General features: G+C 36.8%; 2 protein-coding genes across 5 annotated transcripts; one reads left to right on the top strand and one right to left on the bottom strand.

Moving 5' to 3' along the window:
- Positions 1-1,492: 1,492 nt before the first annotated feature.
- Positions 1,493-20,382, bottom strand: LOC136855030 (uncharacterized). 4 transcript variants are annotated; one of them, XM_067131756.1, is made up of 7 exons: positions 20,105-20,220; positions 18,349-18,529; positions 8,459-8,645; positions 6,399-6,567; positions 5,651-5,790; positions 3,672-3,836; positions 1,493-2,031 (listed from the first exon to the last, which is right to left on the bottom strand). In XM_067131756.1, the coding sequence occupies exons 3-7, from the start codon at positions 8,621-8,623 to the stop codon at positions 1,726-1,728; spliced, it is 945 nt and encodes a 314-aa protein (XP_066987857.1). In that variant the 5' UTR covers positions 8,624-8,645; positions 18,349-18,529; positions 20,105-20,220; the 3' UTR covers positions 1,493-1,725. The 4 variants fall into 4 exon arrangements, with proteins under 4 accessions (XP_066987857.1, XP_066987856.1, XP_066987855.1 ...); XM_067131755.1 differs by lacking the exon at positions 18,349-18,529 and having other exon boundaries at positions 20,105-20,382; XM_067131754.1 differs by lacking the exons at positions 18,349-18,529; positions 20,105-20,220 and adding an exon at positions 11,582-11,698.
- LOC136855028 (mitochondrial import inner membrane translocase subunit Tim22) lies at positions 12,964-15,681 on the top strand. The gene is made up of 5 exons (XM_067131748.1): positions 12,964-13,349; positions 14,095-14,180; positions 14,335-14,430; positions 14,607-14,679; positions 15,419-15,681. The coding sequence occupies exons 1-5, from the start codon at positions 13,109-13,111 to the stop codon at positions 15,496-15,498; spliced, it is 576 nt and encodes a 191-aa protein (XP_066987849.1). The 5' UTR covers positions 12,964-13,108; the 3' UTR covers positions 15,499-15,681.
- Positions 20,383-20,757: the final 375 nt, after the last annotated feature.

Here is a 20,757-nt window from a genome sequence, read left to right as displayed (position 1 = left end):
TCCCTAGTTTTTAATGAAAAGTGCTGTGTGTATGGCTGGGGAGGAACCAGAGATGTACTATTTCATTACATAATAAGGAAAAGATTTGTTTCTCTGAGCTTCCAACAAGGGCTAACATGTTTTACATCCAAATGACTTTCAGTGGCTGTATGCCTAAATAGCTCCTATTCATTCCAAATAGTTAATGACTAGTGTTCTGTCATTCATTAGAAGTTAGTTTTTTTTATTGATATATATATATATATATTGTACTGGTCCACTTGGCCAGATAATCAGTTGTAGAGAAGTGTCCATAAATTCGTTTAACTAACTAGATGACCATGTACATGGAACTTGAATCGACTTGCTCTTTCATGGCCGTGACCGAAATTCATCCAGTGTAAAAAGTGAGACATCAAGGAAAAGAGAAGTTCACATCTAGTAACTGGAACTAAAGGAGGTTGAAGGACCACAGAGGCAAGGTTAGACTTGAGAACAAAAGGTGACAAGTGCTGAAAGAATTCTTGCATCTACACTTAGTGAGACAAATACTGCCTCAAATGGTTGTTATTCCTCAGAATGGAACACCTTTAGGGAAAAGCAAGAGCACCAGCTGAGGTGGTACCTTTTGGGAAAAAATGTTGAATGGTAAGAGCAGTAAGCTTGACAGCTATTCCCCCTACATTTTAAAATAGAGTCCTCAACTACATCTGGGGGAAAGGAACTGTTGTAGGGCCAGACGGTACAAAGGAAGTATCTGCTATAGCACTCTGCACAGATGTAAGCCATGGTTCTGAGGTACCTTTAAAATCTTTTCACTCACTTTCCCTTTTAGAGCCGAATGACCTCGTAGTTCCCAGCGCTTGGCCTTTGGCCTAAATCTTGTATTGCAAATCCATGGATCCATTAAGCATGTTGAGAGCTGTCTTTGGGACTTTAATCCAGTACTACAAATGCAGGGTGCTTGGTGGGCAAGGATATTTTAAGTAAAGCTTTGATTCAAATGTTAAGATTTGCCACAAGGGTACTAAAAATTTTGATGCCCAAATGGTTATAGACTAGTGAAGGGTGGGATTATTCATTTGAAAATCCCTCAATGACATTACCTATGAGGAAAGTATTGACAATGTACTGTAACAACAGCAAAGCTGTTAACCAGTTTGTCATGCAATTAAGAAATTGGAGTCTTAAAAGTTCTCACTACCAGGCAGTGAGAAACATGGCTATAATATCTTCAATTAAGCTTGTATTCAGAGATTGTAAAACAAAAGCTCTAAAAGGGTGAGGTAGGTTGGGCTTGTGATGAGAAAAATTGAGAACCATTCTGTCAAAGCTGACAATGTGGCCAGTTATGTAGGTCACTTCATAATGGAGTTGGACTGTGTTTGTATAGGTAAGGCATTAGAGAAAACTAGTTGAGTATTTTGTCATGCACTGCATGTATGCAACTCGCAGGTTACTCCAATCAAGGATCATAAAGAGGATACCTTCACAAGAAGGAAAAATAGGAAAATTAATGGTCTTTACAATTCCTATTAAAAGCTATTATACACAATTTTAAAAAAGAATATGGTTTACATACATATTTGTTTCATAATATACCAGGGTGAAAGTATGGCATTTTGATTATTTTACGGTTTACCATATACATATATCCAAAAAAAAAAAGCCAGTATCCTCCTTATACAAGCTATCCCTTTCACTACTCACAAGGATGATGTTGGTTCACTCTGAGCTAAAATACTCTTAAGTTTTCTCATGCTTATCGAAATAGAAGTTTTCTTCCATGTAATCTTTATCTTCCTCGGGTGAAATTTCCTCACTGTAATCATCATCGCCATCAATATACTGAGGCAGAGAGAGATACGCATCATCCAAGTTCTTTGCACGTTTCTGCTTTTTCCGCAGCTGCTTGTATTTACTGACCCACTGTCTGATTTCTTCAGTTCGAGGGGCACCAGACCCAGAGGGAAACAAGGTGCTATGGAAGATTGGCGAATCATTTGAAACTTTACGATGTTCTGCTCTAGCTCGGGTCATACCTTGTTTGACCTGGAATAAAGAGGGTGTATGAGGACACAGAAACATGAACTCTAAACAGCACAGGCAATTTTAACTCTTTGCCAGTAGCAAATACTTCACATTTATTTAGATTTCTCCTAGTGCTGAGAAATAATGACTAAATGACATGTTTAACTGACAATAGAAGTCTTTCTTATTATCAGTGTGTAATAAAGAACTTAAAGCTAGAGTGAAATTCCTGAAGATAATGATTGAATAAATATATGTATGCATGGACAATTTTAGAGAAACAAGAAAAACTACCAGCTTCACAGAACTACCAGAGCTTTTTCCATCACGAGCAAAGGGGGCTGGAGTCTGAGAATACTGTAGCTATCTAAAGTTGACATAAATGTGGCCCTATTTAGTTGTCCTAAACAAAGTACTGTACAAATTTTGTCAAGCCCTAGTGTAGCCCATTACAGAAGGATTCATTGATTGAATAAGAGTTGTGAGTTTGGGTTGTGGCTACAAAAAGTACCTTAATGAAATTTAATAACCTAAAAGATACGATGGCTATTCCCTCCTATTTAAACTCGATGACCAATGTGTGAGCACAAACTATAAGCCCCTTTCCATGAATTAATTTAGCCTCATAAAATACTTCAACTATTTTTATGTATTCAACTATTTTTATTTATTTTTCTTTTATGAAAATTGGTCATGGTTTCTAATGAGAACAATTTCAACATCTCTTAAAGAAAAAAAAATACCCAATATCCAAATGCTACTCAAAGAAGAAATAGCTTTTCAAGAATTAAGAAAAATTAACACAACCAAAAATCTATAAAACTATGAATGAAATTAATTATGTAAATGTTGGTTGCTAGGCACAGCATCATTAAGTGTGTAGAGTAATAATGGTCGCCAAGGGAAGAAGAATCAGTTGACAAAACAATACAGTATTGTTCTCTCTCAGACATATCAAAAAGGTCACATATAATGGAATTGCAAGAAAAATAGATTCCTTGGTTAAGGTGACAAAAATTTCTATATATGGAGCAAAACCAAAGCATAATAAAATAGGACAAAAAGGAAAAGGGATTACAGTAATCCTGGAACCTTTCAGTACAAATGGCACTGTAATTATGGTCATTCTGCCACGAAATAGTACTACCTCCAAAGATGTGTGCTACTACTGTACATGAACTTGCAGCACATCAACAATGGTCAAAATAATTCTCACTACTAAGCCTACAATACTGGAAGACAGAATATGTGACACAGGGAAAACCAGAACTGAAAAGTTTCAATGACCCCCAAAAAATCTACTTACAAACGGTAGTAAACCAAATCTATAATAAAAATATTCAACAAAAGTTTCACTTCATGAAGCCTTACCACCAAAGATACAATCAACAGAGGGAAAATCAGTCCCATCTCCAAGACCATGCAATTGCAAAATTAAGTTCTAAGAAAAGACAAAAATTCTACTTTAATGGAAGTTCTAGTTGACTTCCAGATGATCTGTCAGTGCCACAGGCTCCATGTCTGATTTCCTTTAAAATCTGGACTGCAGTCCACCAGAAGATCAGAGTACACGGACATACCCATTCGTTCATCTTCAAAAATTATTTTGTATACCATAGACTTCTGAATGATCTAAAGTTCTGAAAAACTTGATACATTACCAATGTATATATTTTTTGGGTGTTAACTCCTAAAACATCATCCCTCATAACAGGCAAATCGCTGGGAAGATCTATTTCTTCTTCTTCATGTGACAAAGAAGCAGATAACTTGAGAGCTTCTTGGAAGAAGTCCTCATTGTTTTCTTTGGTAATTTTGAGAGCTTTCTGAAACAAAAACCATTTTCTTTTCAGTGAAATTACACACCTAAGCAATTAAATTACATATGCATACATATTCACACACACTACGTTAAACATGCTTTTGCCTAAATCACTAAGACAATGATCACTGGCAAGGATGATATTTCAGCTAACTGACATTTATGCAAGAACTAAAACAGACTTATAACAATCATGGCACAGTATTTGCAGTTTATGCCTGCCTGACATGCATCCCACCTGGAAAGGTGTCAACCTACATATACAGCATTTCCTATTCAGACTCAATTTCTACAGGAGTAAGCATATCCAAAGGTTTAAGTGAAGAAATCAAGACGAGCCTTTTTGGCATAACATCCTGTACTACATAAAGCTGACCAATACATTCATACTTTCATGTGTTAGTGTAGGTAGTGAATAAGTTTATGATAATTCACATATGATTAACTTTATCAATAATAACTTCCTAATGCCATTTTAATGAATTATCATGGGTAAATATTTTTTTTTAATTATCATGAGTAAATATTTTTCATCTATTAAATGCAAAACCCCAAATTAACTAATTTTCTTTACAACTCAATTTACTGGCATAAATTCCACCGAGTACCTGGCAACAATGGCCAGGGTTAACATCGTCCATAAAGCGCTACCAGTCTCCAATTTTTTGTTTTTAGCTAAATATAAAGCTGTTCTAATGTTCAGTGACAATTCTAGGTCATGGAATAACACAGTACTGTGTATTTGTGTGTTTATATGCAACAGCATTCTTGTTTTATGAATGAAACCTGCATAATTGTGGAGGCTTGACCTGCAGGATGCAAGCCTTAATTATATTATAGGCTATATGTGGTAATGATTTAGGTGTGCATGTGTAAATTAATTAAGTCGCGAGTTCGAATCTCCGACCGGCCAGTGAAGAACAAGAGGAATTTGTTTCTGGTGATAGAAATTCATTTCTCGCTATAATGTGGTTCGGATTCCACAATAAGCTGTAGGTCCCATTGCTAGGTAACCAGTTGGTTCTTAGCCACGTAAAAATAAATCTAATCCTTCGGGCCAGCCCTAGGAGACCTGTTAATTAGCTCAGTGGTCTGGTTAAACTAAGATACACTTAATTAAGTTAATTTTCTCTCTCTGACTGGTTTTGGAGCCTTAGCCTGTAAGTTTTGAAACAGAAATAATAACAATAATACAAGTTATTTTTGTTGTAGATTGCCAAGGCATGTTGCTACCCTTTTTAACATTTTTTCATTACATTTATTGTCTTGAATTCTTACCATTTTTACCTAACATGGATAGCAAACACTGTACTGACATTTGTGACGAACTTTTGCCTTTTATATACCTTTCCTTTTAACAAGGATTAGCATACAGAACTCAAATTACCTCATTTTAATCCAGAGTAAAAAAAAAAAAAATACATTTATTGCAATTTCAAGATTCATATACTGTTTCATCTTAATTTTTCAAATGATAATACATGCTCTAAATTTAAATGCTCAGTGAAATAACAAATGAATGAAACAAAATAAAGTTGAGGCTTATGTGGATATTTTCATTGAAATACAATCCCTTGTAGAACAATGGATTGTATTTCAATAAAAATATCCACAAGTAAAAATCAAAAGAAATGCAAACTTCAATAATCTCAAACTAAACCATTAATAAACAAATCATGGGTCTCAGCAGTGGAGTCCCTCAGCACACACAATTCATAACCAACTTTGCACCCTCATCTCCTAAAATGAAAAGCTGCAAACTATGCATCATAACACTGTACTCTAACAGTCAGAAAAAATCACAGGAGATAAACGTACCTTGATTTCATCATCTAATTCCTCTCTCAATACCAAGTTAGTTTTCACATGGTGAGTGGGATCTGATGGAACGAAGTCTTCTCCAAAGTCAGCCAAAGCGAGACATCTCTCCACTTCCATAAGTTTATAATAGCGACGGTCTGCAAAACAAAAGCGAGTCCATTTAACCCAAATCAATTTTCAGGTCACCTAAGTTTTAACAATTTCTAAATAAATTTAGAGCTACCGAAATATTGACCCATCTTTACTATTGTAGTATAAATTAATGGAGTATAATCCTCTGATGAACAGCACTGTTCTAAGGATATTTCAGTGGTAAATACAAGGCTGGTGTAGCAGTAAATCACTTTGAAAACAATAAGATCTAACAAAAAGCTAACTTTTAGCATTTATATTTCCAAAAAATAAAAAATTTTGAACAATAATTTTTTTTCCTAGGTATACCAGAGCCTTTTTGTAGGAGTATCTTCCAGCACAAGCTGGAAACCAGCTTAAAACTTGCTGAACAATAACTACACGTCTGCACACAGTGAAGCTGCACAAAAGAGAAAAGGCTTGTGGAGAAGCAGAGTGGTCTCAGCATGGTCTGTAAGGTGATTTGTAAAGTTGTGACAACTATTGGAACAATGCTCTTTATGATGAATGGGTTTGTAATGAACACTTGACATACATGTTAACTAATACAGCAATCATTACTGTATGTACTGTGTGTGTGTGTGTGTTCCAAAAATGACAAGAAATTTTTTACCTTTCACAAACAGTATAGGGGGAACCCTTCCAATCATATTCTGTTTGCTTAATTCAAATCGAATATGATTTGCATTGCTTTCAAGAAGTTTTGAGATGGTATCATCCACATCCGATCCAGTACAATACCAGTGGACATTAACGCTAGTCATACCAGCAGCAACTTGAACCTGTAACAGAAAATGATTGATCATTACAGAACTAATAATGCAATGCTTCTAATCATCACAGAATGCAGTTACGATAAAATTTAAAATACCATTAAGGCAGACTCTTGTCTCACCAACTAAAAATACTTACTTTTTGACTGAAAACCAAAGACATGGCATTGTATATTCTGAGGATAAGAAAGAGAGGCACTCCCAATAAAAGTAGAGAGGTCTGTATCTATTAAAAGTAGAGAGGTCTGTATCTATTAAAAGTAGAGAGGTCTGCATCTATTGAACAAATTACTTGAAGTTAAAAAAAATATATTCCAAACATTTTACTTTTATGACAAAACCAACTATTTAAAAGGGAGTCCATTGATTCCTAAGCTCTTCAGACTCCATTTTCACAAAATTGGAAGCCACCTGTCAGTGACTGGTATCTACAACTTGCTTTACATCTATAGTTTCAACTTTTAGTTTCAAAATCCTTCAAGCCATCAAAAGATATCAGTAAGCTCTGTGCTTGTTCACATCACAAACCACAGTTACTCTTTAGCATTTGTATGAGACAAACTGACTGGTTTCAATCTAGCTGTGTCTACATCAAAGGAATAAAGTAAAGATAAACACCAGCATACTAGTTACAAATGATTCTTGAGAATGGCTATAAACCTAAGTCATGCCCCTCAAATAGAATGTATCGCAAAATTGTTACCTGGCAGTTTCAGCAACCAGCGGAAGTACAGCTTCGTTGCCATATGAAGTAAAAAGTAAGCAAAAAAAGGTAAAGGTAAAATCAGACAATTACTGTACTGCACTTCATTAATTATTACCAGCTTTTTAATTAAAACTTGCCTTCTTTTTTCACCATTTCTAGCATACAGAGACCAATGGCTGTTTATCTAAATTTATCCTCCTTTTGGTACAGATACAGGCTGTTCAAGTAATTTACTTTGCTGAGACACTAATTTTCTTTCATTTAAATTATATTGTTCTATTTTGACAATAAGTACTTCTAGTATTTCAAGGCCATTCAGGGGCACAAAATCTAGTCAATTTTAGAGGTTTATTTTTTGCTTCTGTAGCCACAAACAATATCACAGAGAAAATTATTTGAACCAGTATCCTTAGAGAAAAGTGTTGCATTTAATACTGCAGTCTGCTACAAAAACAGAGCACTTGCAAACATCAATTGTGTACTGTAATTACTTAGTTCCTCCGTGACCCCATAAAGAATTTTTCTGTATTTATATACAGCACAGATTTACACAAAACTCTTTCACACTGAGACTAAGGTACTGACCAAATTTCTACTCCTCCCACTCACAGGGTTCTGTGAAAGTTGAAGGGCTTTAAACTTAAATCTGAAGTTGCTGCTGAATGAGAGCCAAGTACAGTACTGTATATACAGGTATGTAAATAACCATATAGAACTATAATGAGACCACTGAGTCCCATTTCAATACAGTTTTATGGTTTTCCAAAAGGAAAATACTTTAGGGCCACGATGCTCCAAAAGGTGCAAGGGCAAGAATGTGTACATAAGCAATGAGGAGTTCTATGTTAAGGCTGGTGGTAGAGTCAAACACAATCTTCCAAACAGACACCAAGTAGTAACATTCCTTTAACGAGGCGATAAAAAGTGATGGATGGATAAAATACAAAACATGTGAGGTACCTGAACAAAGTAACACAAGTGATATGTTCACACAAGGTAAACAAGCAAAAGGTGAGGAACTTTCATGAACAAGGGCAAGGATACCTTTACCTGGAAAATTGACAGACTGGCTCATACCATTTAATTAGTAACCTAGTACTGTACTGGTATTCATCCTGATTCACACACAAAGGGTAACGTGAAATAAAGCAGAAAGAAACTTTTCAAGATTACTGTTGTTGAAAAATATCTTACCCTTGAGATTTCTAAACCATATCCCACAAACAAAGTTGACAGTCTTCCAGTTGATAAGATGTCACATATTTTTTGCAAGAAAACCTTATTCAAAACATGGAGACGGTGTGAATTTTTTTCTCCCTTTAATTGTGGCTGAGCCAGATGTGTGGGATTCTGTAGCATTTTCGTCTCGTACCATCTTCGCCTGTAAATGCCAAATGAATATCTTATATACACCAGTTTACTCATGATATGATCTAATTAACAATTAATACTTTCTTTCTAACAGAAGTTATTATCAGATAAATATAAAACAATATGAATATAAAAAAATTTAAATAGAATAGCAACAGAACAGCACAAAAGTTTTGAATCAACCAATTTAAGAGTACATAGTATCACTAACTCCATTTATATTTACTGTAAATTATATATCACAAGTAAGATGCTGGACTCTCCAGTTTATAACCTTCAGACTACCATGTCTTGAATTCTGAAAGAACCTAGGACCCCCTGAGAGTCTACATGATCATGCATACAGATCATGAATGCATCACACAGCACTGACTCTTCTCTGCATACTTTGGTAACATAAACAGAAGAGTCAGACGCAGTCCTCGTCCCGGAAGGGATGGAGAGACACTGCTTCACAAGCACACTAAGATATTCCAACTGCAGGTGAGTGAACACCATCGCTAACCTTCCCAGAAGGATGATGCTCCTCAGAAGTCCAATGGAACCTCTTGTGTAAGAATTTCAAAGGCTCTTTCTTTGTCTTCTACCTATGGATGAAAGGGGCAGAAGACAAGGAGAAAGAGGAAGAGGGGTGTGACAACAAGGAGGTGGAGGAAGAAGATACAATCTTGCATTTCATCACCTTACTCCGTCAGCAAGTCTTACACTCCTCAGCTACAATAAACAATACAGTAGAGGCAGGTGGTAGTGATGGAGGAGTAAAGCCTGTGCTCAATACTAAGGGGCTATCTCTACACATTAAGCTAATTTATGGCATCCTAGATCAGATTACACTGGGGGTCCAAGGCCTCCTCATTCTTGTAGCACCCTAGGTTATGTTTGGATATATTACGTGTGTCACTAGTTTTTGAAAAAATGTTACTTTAAACCATTATTGTACTTTGGACATAAAAATATAATTTTCATATGTTTAAATGGGTACTTCAAACATTTCTAAATTTGTTTTCTTAGCAAATATATAGTTATAGAGATAAAGACCACCCCCTTATATCCTGCAGTTTGGCAGGACCACAGTGGGAAAGCAGTTTTTGGGTGGGGGGAAAAACACAAAGCAAGTAAAATACAGTGATCAATTTAACCTAACTTAAAGAGCTGCGTCCTTACCTGGTCAGGGAAGCTTGGACCCTCACACCTAACCTAACCTAGGACACCTGGTCCTTGCCTAGACCTAGAAACCCTATCTAACCTAACCAAGGGAGCCATGTCCTTAACATCACGCCCCCCTGGACTCCTAACCCCACCTAACTAACCTACGATGCCAGGTCCTTGCTTAACCTTAGACCCACCACCTAATCAAACCTATGATGCTAGATCCTCACCTAGCCCTATGCCCACCACCTAACCTACCCTAAGAGACTACAAATGACTGTTAATAAGGTTGCTAACTAACCTAAACTAGGACACCAGGTTAGGCCACTGAGTGTATGACTGTGGAGGGTTAACAAGAGGGTCATGAACAAAATTACCTTCCATGGTGAGAACCTTCCGAGAAGATACCTTTGAAATAATTAGTAAAGAAATTGCATCATCTTTTCTTCATCTTCATAAGTTTCACTGTAGCACTACAAATACCGTGAGTGGCATTCTTCACTATAATTTGAGGGAGAATTGCATTTGGAACACAGCAAAAAATTTGGTAAAACACATTCCCAAATGTAAAGAGGAGCATCTTTGTGAGGAGGACAAAATTCAGCATGGAATTTAGTGATGCTACCAAAATAATCAGCAGAGCAAGAAAAACACAACTGAATCAAAGGTGCAATGGTTGCTGGCCGACACCAGTTTTTTCAAGGGGGGCCTGGTTCCCAAAATTCCATGTAATTTGTGAAATTTACACCAAAATGCCAAATCACTTCACAGTATTTTATCGCCCACAGTTCCGATAGAAAGTTCCAAATACATAATCCATGGTTACCCACAATACACCCAGACAAACAAAATCTGATCAGGAGCTCTGCTCCTGCGGCAACTTATAAAAAATCCAAGTAGGTAACAATAATCATCAGACAACTTTTGGTAACAGTAAATTATCAAGGAAACAAGACCACTGCATTTAAAAATCCAACCTCAAGTAATAGTTTCAATAAAAACAATCCCAGTTTTTGTCCTGGTTAAAAAATATATAAAAGAAATCCAAGTGTGGTCGCCCCATTATTGTTAAACATGGTGATAACACTATAATGGGTTAGGGTAGATCCCAAACTTGTTGAAAAACTAGCCTAGGCTATAGCCTTAAGAGCTATAAGATTCATGCTGCGTAGATTTAAAATTAACATTTACTGCACCAACTGTTCATTCTCTTCAGAACTCCCAGCCACTGGACAATCGTACAGAAATGTTTTAAGATACAATAAAAATATCCATTGTACTTTGTAGCTCTATTCGAGGCCTAACCTAACTCTAGGAGCCGTGTGCTGACCAGGACGGGGGGGGCTTCGCCCCTCCTGGAACCTCCCACCGGCCCCCGTAACACTGAACATCCGTCTCCCTACTCTGAACACTAGCCTACCCCTATACGCCTAAGCCCCAATCTCGTAACCGAACTTATCGCAATTAACTTACTTCTTTTTGGATTCGTTGTTATTAACCAGATATCTCCTGACTAAATTGTCTATGTTTTTCAAATGAGCTCCAGTTGTAAAATACGTCCGTCTTCCGAGTAGGGCTACCTGTGCCGGTAAGGCTTGTCCAGGTAAGCCCAACTGCAGACGGTGTAACGCCAATGTCGTGAAGATGGTCCGCATATTCCACACAGGACGTAATTTTTCGTTACTGGACCAACACTTAGTACATCTTGCACAGTATAACTAATTAAACTCTGTTATGTTCGTTTAGTTGTCAGCTTAGTCCAATATCGTGTTAGTAGTACAGATTCATGTTCATTACCCATGTAACAGCACCTCCCATTCCTCCACGGCACTACGGTTCCGGTCGTCCTCTTCAAAATCATTATCATTATTATCCAGAAAATGAATCCTATTCATATGGAACCCTATTCAAAACCCACTGGGCCCATGACGAAATTCAATCTTCCAAACAACACAGTGTTCATTTCAAAGAAACAACTAGGGCACAGTGCCGAGCGGTGCAAAGAGGTGGTACCTACGCAAAGTTCATCCCCTTTAGTTATAATTTATAGTGACAGTACTACCCATTTTCTATGTAAATGTCTGATATCCACTGCTTTTCTTATAAATCTTGCTACTTTCATAGTTTTTAATGTTCCTTCCCTGAATGAATAAATCATAAAATTTAGGCTATAAAACCAAGTACTGGGACACTCTCGGCCATTCAGCGCTTCAGAGGAAAAAATTAAAGGCATCCAAAAGATAATAAAATGAAGTAAAAAGATCTAAAGGTGAAACTGGGGAAAAATCCAACAGTTACATTTCGGAGTAATTACTAGAGAAGTTGGACAGCAAGTAGGAAGACTGAATGGAGGCAAAGTAAAAGATTAAAAAGTGGGCGCAGCTACGTGCCAAAGGGACAACTGAAACACCATTTAGCATTATTTATGAAAATGGAATGGAATATAGAATTTAGGCTAAAGGACAAGTGCTGGGACATGTAAGATCATTCAGCACTGAAAGGGAAATTGACAGTAAAAAGGTTTGAAAGGTGTAACAGGAGGAAAACTTCGCAGTTGCACTATGAAACAATTGTTATTACAAGGTGGAGAGTAAGACAGAAGAAAGACAATGTGAAAGGGTTTGCAGCTAGGGGGCCGAAGGGAACTGCAAAGAACTTCAAGTAATGCCTACAGTGTACTGCATGAGGTGCACTGGTGGAAATAACCCGAACCCAGAGATGAAAAAATCAAATCAGTAAGTCCATAAAAAAAAAAAAAAAACAGAAAAACCCAGGGTTCTGATATGGTAAGATAACAAGACTTATGAATACGTATAGAGAAGACTTATGTTAGCATCTAGGCACTCAAATGCTTACTTATAACAAAATGTAGTAATTCATCAACACTTTTCCCATCCGGTTTTTAGAACCAGGACACCTGGGAAGATATTACTGAAGTCAGCATTGACTATTAGACAGATGGCATATATTAAATCCAATTATAAGAACATAAATAAAGGTGGTCTATACAAAATACCTATTAAGTATAGAAAACAGATTATAACAAGATATTTGGACAACAGATAATGAATGAACTGTAACGCTACAGAGCGACAAAATTGAAACAAGCACAGGCCCGAAAGGTCATGCAAGATGAGCCGTTACAGGGTATTCTTTCACCAACGCTTCCCATTACTACTACTAGTAACTCATCGCCTGAAGCCCTAAACACCCTCAATGGAATACGGCGTATTTTTAATTTGCTCATTTGCTGATGTAATAATGCCCCAAATAGTGTAATCCTTAAGTGATATTGGAAATTAAAAAACGGACACTTGTGAAAACATGGCGACGAGTGAAACAAACAACGAGAACGCTATCCAGGCTCAGGTTAGAAGGACGCTATTTACCCCACAAGAAATAGATCAGATTGCGAGGTACCTCGTTGGCAATCAGACCAGAGTGAGAGAGAATGTCATCATTCCACGAACTTTCGTACCCACTGTTATTAAGACCAAAGAGGAGAAGACCGTCGAAGCCATATTTGAAAGCTGCCCGTTCAAGGCAGTTCTGTCATTAGTTGCCGGTAAGCTAATGGTTTAGACTTTCTGTCTCGTACACTTTAGATTATGGGCCTGAATTGTACGCAAGTTTTTAATTAAAATGATTTTGATCACTTCAAAAGGGGCAGGGGGGAGGGATTCTTTAGAAGAGCTCTGCACAGGGATAATGTTAATAAAATTTTTTGACTGGACAGTATATAAATGTGGGTTGCCTATCTATGATGCAGTTCAGGCAAAATAATGAGAAATTTATTGTCTTCAGTGTATCTGTGGATGAATGCAAATAAGCCTACACATAGGATTTTTCCTGTATTATAACTCATGGGGTATAGCCTAAGGAGAGGTCTCTGCTAAAAATTGCCAAAAACTTAATAGGCTATATCGTAATCCAACCTTACCTAGAGCATTGTATCCTAACCTATTTGGGGTGGGCAGCAAGGCCATACCTGATCTTGAAAGATTTCCAGTATTTTTGGCCATTTCTGAAATAGTTTATACCCCCTGGACTGCAGTGAGCTTCCCCTCTTATTTAATTCTAAGACCTGTAAGAGCTAGGTCAGCTGCTTCTTGTGTAGGTAATCCTTATCTTTATTACATTTTCAGGGTTAGAAAAAGTCATGAGATTGCCTTTCCCTTTGGCCTTTGCCCATAGAAAACTATCAATGTCGTAATCTCTCTCAGCAGACGAAATAAATTTCTTCCTTGGGAACATCCTTTTGAAGCCCAGTTTGAGAGCCCCATTGTAAAAACAATTTTTTTCCCATGCAGGTTTTGTCCTTGGTGGAGGTATTGGTCTGTTCACCTCTGGTATCACACCCCCTAATCCTGAGCTGCCCCCTCAGACAGCAAGAGAAGTAAGTGGCATAAAAAAAATCTCATCATGATTCATTTCCAAGCTTCTAATAATAACATACTCACTTATTCTTAAGACAAAATTTTATATACTGATAATGCTGAATGACGAGTATATTTTTGTGGTGTTTGTCACTTGTCCATTTTATTTTTCAGGTGTTGAGGGAAATGAAAGTATCAACTCTGTCCTATGCTAAAAACTTTGCTGCAATTGGTTTCATGTTTTCTGGTGTTGAATGCGCCATTGAAACTGTATGTACTGTCAAGATTTTTCAAAGTCTCAATTTTGCATGTATAGTTCAGTATACTGTTGCATAGCAGATTACTTGATATCACATGTTAATTCCTATTTATGATTATGTAAATATTTTTAAATATATTAAGTATTCACTAGAAATTATGCTAACATTACAAATATTTCTTCTTAGTATCGAGGGACTACCGACTGGAAGAACGGCACTTACGCTGGAGGAATAACTGGTGGTGTTTTGGGTTTAAGAGGTAAAATCACTGGTAGCTTGTAAATTTCCTAACCGTTTTCAAATACTCGTTTATATACTGTACAATTGATGATGTCATTTTCATTTGTATTTTTCCACATAGAAATATGTTATGAGGAAGCTTGCTTAGCTTTGGCTTGTTCCTGAATTTTGAAGTCGACTTTTTCTTGGGCCACATTGTAACTCATTATTGCTCACACCAGATCAGTCGTTTTACACCACCTAATTTCAGTGAGTTTCTGGATCTTTGGTATCCAAAGCATCTTGACTTTCATGAAGTTTAGAAGTTTTGACTCTCATGAAGTTACTTTTCCTTAGTCCTCCTGGTATTAGTGTACTTTCCATTGCAGTTTTATTTTCTTCTATATCTCTAGGCTTGCTGCAACCTTCAAGATTTTATTAAATTTATTTCAGTGGTAAATTTCTCTCTCTCATAATTATGATATCTTCTCTTGGAACTTTCCTCTCCTGTAATATACACTGCCATACTACTGTTTGTAGTATTGTATTCTTTGTAGTATTGTATTCTAACAATTACCTTTTGCTCTGAGTGTTCAGTAAAACCTTAAATTTTCACAACTGAAGTGGCCATGATTTCCAGTTTGACAGCTCTTTTTATTTCCTTAAAGATATCAGTAGTGTAGCAATTTTAGTAGCACTTATTTCAAGCAGATTGATCCTCATGTGTATGCTGCAATTGCCTTATAATTGTATCACACTTCTTTACTATTTTCTTTCAGCGGGACTCAAGGCTGGTGTACTGGGTGCAGCCGGATTTGCAGTGTTCTCTTTTGCAATTGATTATTACTTCAGGCATTAATTGCATTGTCTATTTTTGTATGTTGTCAGATACTTGTACTGTTTAAATTGTAAATAGCAATTTTTTTCAGTAATATTTAGTATACAGTATATCTTTCTTGAATAAATAGTATATTTTAGCTTTTAATTTTCCCATGTTAAAAACAAATGTAATATTTGCTTAATAAATTAATTGTTATTAATATCACAGCTCTTTTCATTATCTACCAAATGGAACACTTTACCAATGTAAGAAATTATTCATCTGCAGTTGAAGATTTTTGTGTGCAACTTCTATACACCATAATCCCATGACTATGATTCTGGGGACCCTCCACTTGGTCACTTTCATTCCAGTACATCTTTTTGTTCCTGTTATTGATATTTCCTTTTGGAAATGGCAGCTCATGAAGCAATTAAAAATTGCTTTGTGAATTAAAGTTGTGCTCTCATATTAATAAAATACTGACATAGATTAAAGCTTAAATATTCAAAAATATGTAACAATTGATAATGGCATATTTAGCTATCTTTCCTAAGTGCTCTTCTATGTTTACAAATTAAAGTGAATGCTGTGGTTGAATGTGTAGGCATGAGTGAAAAAAGTCACTGCAAGTGCTATTCACTTCTATGTTAAAACATTTGGCTGTTCATGTATCTAAATACCAGAAATGGCTGCACCCTGGTTTAAATGGATCAGTGATTTTCATTTGCAAGTGATTTCCCTTATAACTGCACTGATGCCTAAGATTTTTTAAGTAATTTGTATTTTCCATATAAACACAAACCAGAGCCTTTTATGTACTATACAGGTATTCCTAAGTGCAGGCTGGAAAAAGGTGCTGAAGCATGATAATGGGGTGGTTAACTGGTGGTAAATGGGTGACTGCCATAACCAAATACCTTTTCTTCAACATCAGGGATGATTTGGGGTGATTCAGGTGGGTTTATGATAAAAGGCTCTGGTTTTTATACCTAGAAAATGCAAATCAACTTAAAAATTTGATACCCATTCCTAAGCAGATAAAGACCATTGCCTTTTATTTACAAGACACTCCTTACATAGGAGTATAGTCTCGACTGACTTGCAGGTTGAATCTCCCTAGAAATACTTCTGTTTACAATCGTAAGCAGGGAAACAATGACTCCACTAACCTCCTAAACAACCTGGCATAGGTGCCCATACAATGATGTATCTGAACTTCACACAAAGAAAACTTTGGAGAACCAAGTAATGTCCCAAAAATGGGTGTGCCCTGAAAAGCCACAATACTAACCGAGTCAGTTTTAAGTTGGTGGGTTCAAATGGTAGCTTTATCAACACCCACCCATGACTAAAAGGAAGGGAGAAGGAAAAATTTACCCATTCAATACCCAGCCTTATGCCATCTGAGTATTTTAGGGGAAGAGTCCTGGACAGTCCTCGTGTCTCAGAAGTAAAGGTCAAGACACAAGTTTACAAGCAAGAGCAAGGAACCGGTGTTGTCCCTACCTCCAGCAGACATCCCACCCACAGGTGAACATGCAGCTGCCCAGCGCCATAGAAGAAGGCACTCACCTGAAGTCCGATGGAACTTCTAGCGAGAAAGCTTCTGAGATCTCTTATTCTAATAGAACGAAACAGACATGAAAGAAGAGCTCAATTACAATGAGGAAGACCAAGATACACACTTGTATTTCTCTATTTCTCTATCTTGCTCCATCCATGAGTCTTACTCTCCTCTGCTATAGCAGGTGTGTTGAAACTGAATCAGGCAGTCCCTAGTTTACAACGGGTCTGTTTACAAATTCCAAGAAGGAAAAATATATTCATCAGAAATTATCTCCCGGTTTACCTAAATGTTCCAGGGTCATGACGTGTAGATACTGATCTGAAGAAATATGGCTCAAAATGGCAGAATAATCAAAAAATGGGAGGTTTTGTTGATGAAAAACTCAATAAAATGCAGTTTACATCATTTTCAATACACCCAAAGCATTAAGAGTAAGGTTTTCTTAGGATTTTTGATGATTTTTCGGTTTACAACACAGCGTAAAAACAGAACCCACATCATAAACCGGGGACTGCCTGTAGTGTCAAAGGAGCACAGCCTGTGCTTGATGACACAAAGTTATCTCCACAAACAAGACGATCACCACAGGAGGCTGAACAGCATTGAGCTCCTCAGCAGAAACAGCAGCAAAAGATGGGTTGCTTGAAATACTGAGGGACAGAAACATGTGTCAGTGCTCTAGCGAAGTTGCTGACAAAACACTGGGGGAAAGTGATAAACCACAAACACCCATTGTTATCTCACCTGGGCAGAATTCAGCACACACCTCTGGGTCAGCACTGTCAGTGAGTGTGGGCTGGTCACTTCCCTCATAAGTGTAACTCCCTTGCAAGCCAAAGGAGATCAAGCAGAAGGTAGGGAGTAGGCAGAGATAGGACTAATTGCCTTGAATAACTGGCAAATATCTTAGGCCTTCCTTAACTGCTGCTGAACCTCCTGTGGGGAGGTGGCCATCCAGTGCACTTCTCAAAGAACCTACCTGTGTAGTTCAACAAACTGGTTATGCTAACACCAAGGCTATAAAATATGGTCAAACACCCACATACATCCCTCCCACTTTTTGTTGTTCACTTTCCTTGTTCAAATAAATGTTGAAAAGATAAGTACTATAAATACAAAGCAAGTTTCAACTTTATAGTCAGTCATAATGCAGCAAGGCTTCTTAACTCGACCATGACCTAAGAAAAAGTGCTGGATGATGGGAGGTTAACCACCTTCTCACCAAGTTTCAATGACTGATTCCAGCTTGCACTGAGGACTACTACTACATAAAAGACCTTTCGAACTAAAGACCTGATCTAACAGAATTTGGCACTTACCTTTTTTCAAACCCTTTATATTTTCATATACAGCAGTTGTATAGGCTACATTCTTTCTCTGATGGTGATCAACAAAATGTTCTCCGTGCTGGGGAAGTTGAATTTAATAGCTTCTCAAAAGGGGCAGTTTTGCCATCCAATCCTAAACTGACTCTGCTAGCATCTGTATTCTGAAGGCTGCCTATGAATATCAAGAAAAAGTCTAGTAGGTATCAGATTTGAAATTTCCACCATTAAACAGCTGACCTAATATTTTGGATGTTAATCACCTGTGCAGTGTCCCCAAAGAAATGGTTGTAAGTAATAACAGTATATAAAATTGTGAAGTTAGATGTTTTATCAAGACAAATGGGAGTTACCCAGGCAACAGAAACTTGATGTCCAACAAGAGTTTATCATTCTACGGTGTCACAACAATTATTGCTAGTTATGATGCTGCGGATAATACCTGGGGTCATGTAGTCAAAATATTTAGCAGTGGGGAATTTGGCAATTAGGTTTTTTGGGTTTGTCCTTCTGCAGTGCGTTCACCACTGAGGATTTCTTTTCTAATACCTTTTATTCTACATTTCTTCAAGATCTCTCGGTACATCTGGGACATTTAACTTGGTCATTAGCTTGTCACAGGTTTGGTGTGGCCTTTTTTTTTTTTTTTTACTGATGATTCTTTCCAATATAATACCTGGAGTTCCTATATACACAACAGTTTGTATAGGTAATCATCAGAGAGTGTGACATTAAGACATTCCAATGTATTCAATGACAGCATGATTTTGGGGCAGATTTTGCAAAGATTGTAGGATCCACTTCACCCTCCTGTGAAAATCTGTCCACTTTTCTTGCATCGTTGTAGCACTGAATCTTTAGCAAATTATCATAAGAAGCTGCACTTCACGCACTATGCATACAAGTGTAAGTTTTTAATAATTATTAAATTTAATTCTTGTGCCCATCAAATATCCAATCATCCAACTGGTCATAAAAAAATTTAACAGTCGACTTGCTTCCTCTAAGGCTGGGCTAAGAAAGGCCATTAGGATAAGCACCCTTATGGCCTTACAAAAATATTTACCAACAAAACATATTACTGTTCATGTGAGTCTCGCTATAAGATGCATAGGATAAAAAATCTCTAATAAAGTACCACCACCATTCTGTATGTCACACTAAACACTTGAAGGTATATTTTTAATTTCACAGGTTCTTCAGATACACAAAGAAAAATCAGTCACCCTAGCCTAATTCTATTTAGCCTAAAATGAGCTCCAATTGTACAAAAAAAACTCTTGTTGTCCTTGATACATTACCCTTGAAAATACCATTATTATTTAATAATAAAATTAAATTTACTAATACTTTAGGTTTGGCAGCATGTTTACTAAGCCTAACACCCCTAACCTACAATGCTAATTCATATCGCTGGACATGACATTTTAATTCTGGCATAGGCCTATGCTCCTGGGTTTAGGTCTACTGACTAGACTATAAGACGTTAAGGTCTATTTTCCTTCTCTATACATATCCATCTTGTTATCATATGCCACGGACATTAAAATGATACGCTATATCAATATATATCGCTTTATCGAAAATACCCTAGGCCTAACCCCTGTATCAGGGCAAGTTCAGCTGCAGTAAGGATAAGAACATTTTTGTTTTTAAATTCTAATACATCTAAGTTATTGCATAAGAACAAGCTCTTAACCATCTTTTGACCTGAAGTCTTATTATTTTAAATAATATTAACTTTACTTACATTGTACCACCGTGATCACGTACCTTCCTTCCATTCGACTTGACAAATATTCAAAGGATAAACAAATAGGATTATAGGGGTTACGGACGTACCCATAGATGTAGAGGGACCCCTATAAATCGATAAATAAATAAATGACTTTGATTTCGACAGAATCATAAATTACAATCATCTCACCACTTTTATAATTATAAAGAAATAAAACTGTGGTGTTTATATAATCATGATTGCTTTAGCACTGACTGGCAACTAGATTCACACTCAGTTTATTACTGAACAAAACACCAGTTGCTTGTCAATTACTATAAAACACCCCTCACTTATTAGCAAAGTCAGACAATTTAATACCATTTCCTGTCTTAATTCCAAGTTGAATCTTTTTTTTTTTTTTTTGTACTTATATCAAACAGTAGACATCCCCTCAGCTGTGATGCCATTTAATTATAGTAAATAATAAGTAGTATTATTTCAATTTCTGGTAATTGTTCTGGGAGAAAATGTCACTTTCATCCACCATCTTTGGGAGTACAAAAAGCAGAATCAGCTGAAGCATCTTACAGGTGTCATTACGCGATCGTTGCTTTTTGTAAGAAACTGTTATCATACATCTGTAAAATTGTGTAGTTTCAATTCCTTCTCTCTTGGGCGGTCTT

This window comes from Macrobrachium rosenbergii, chromosome 30, assembly GCF_040412425.1.
Source record: "Macrobrachium rosenbergii isolate ZJJX-2024 chromosome 30, ASM4041242v1, whole genome shotgun sequence".
Classification (NCBI taxonomy): domain Eukaryota; kingdom Metazoa; phylum Arthropoda; class Malacostraca; order Decapoda; family Palaemonidae; genus Macrobrachium; species Macrobrachium rosenbergii.
The sequence above is the reverse complement of the archived record's forward strand: the minus strand, read 5'-3'. Positions and strand labels throughout refer to the sequence as shown.

Coding starts and splice junctions, on each gene's coding strand:
- LOC136855030 (XM_067131753.1), bottom strand. CDS start 11,439: ATGCGGACCATCTTCACGACATTGGCGTTACACCGTCTGCAGTTGGGC. Junction 8,646..11,257: donor AACAACGAATCCAAAAAGAA/GTAAGTTAATTG, acceptor TGGCATTTACAG/GCGAAGATGGTACGAGACGA. Junction 6,568..8,458: donor ATGGTTTAGAAATCTCAAGG/GTAAGATATTTT, acceptor TTTCTGTTACAG/GTTCAAGTTGCTGCTGGTAT.
- LOC136855028 (XM_067131748.1), top strand. CDS start 13,109: ATGGCGACGAGTGAAACAAACAACGAGAACGCTATCCAGGCTCAGGTT. Junction 14,431..14,606: donor TTGAATGCGCCATTGAAACT/GTATGTACTGTC, acceptor ATTTCTTCTTAG/TATCGAGGGACTACCGACTG. Junction 14,680..15,418: donor TGGTGTTTTGGGTTTAAGAG/GTAAAATCACTG, acceptor ATTTTCTTTCAG/CGGGACTCAAGGCTGGTGTA.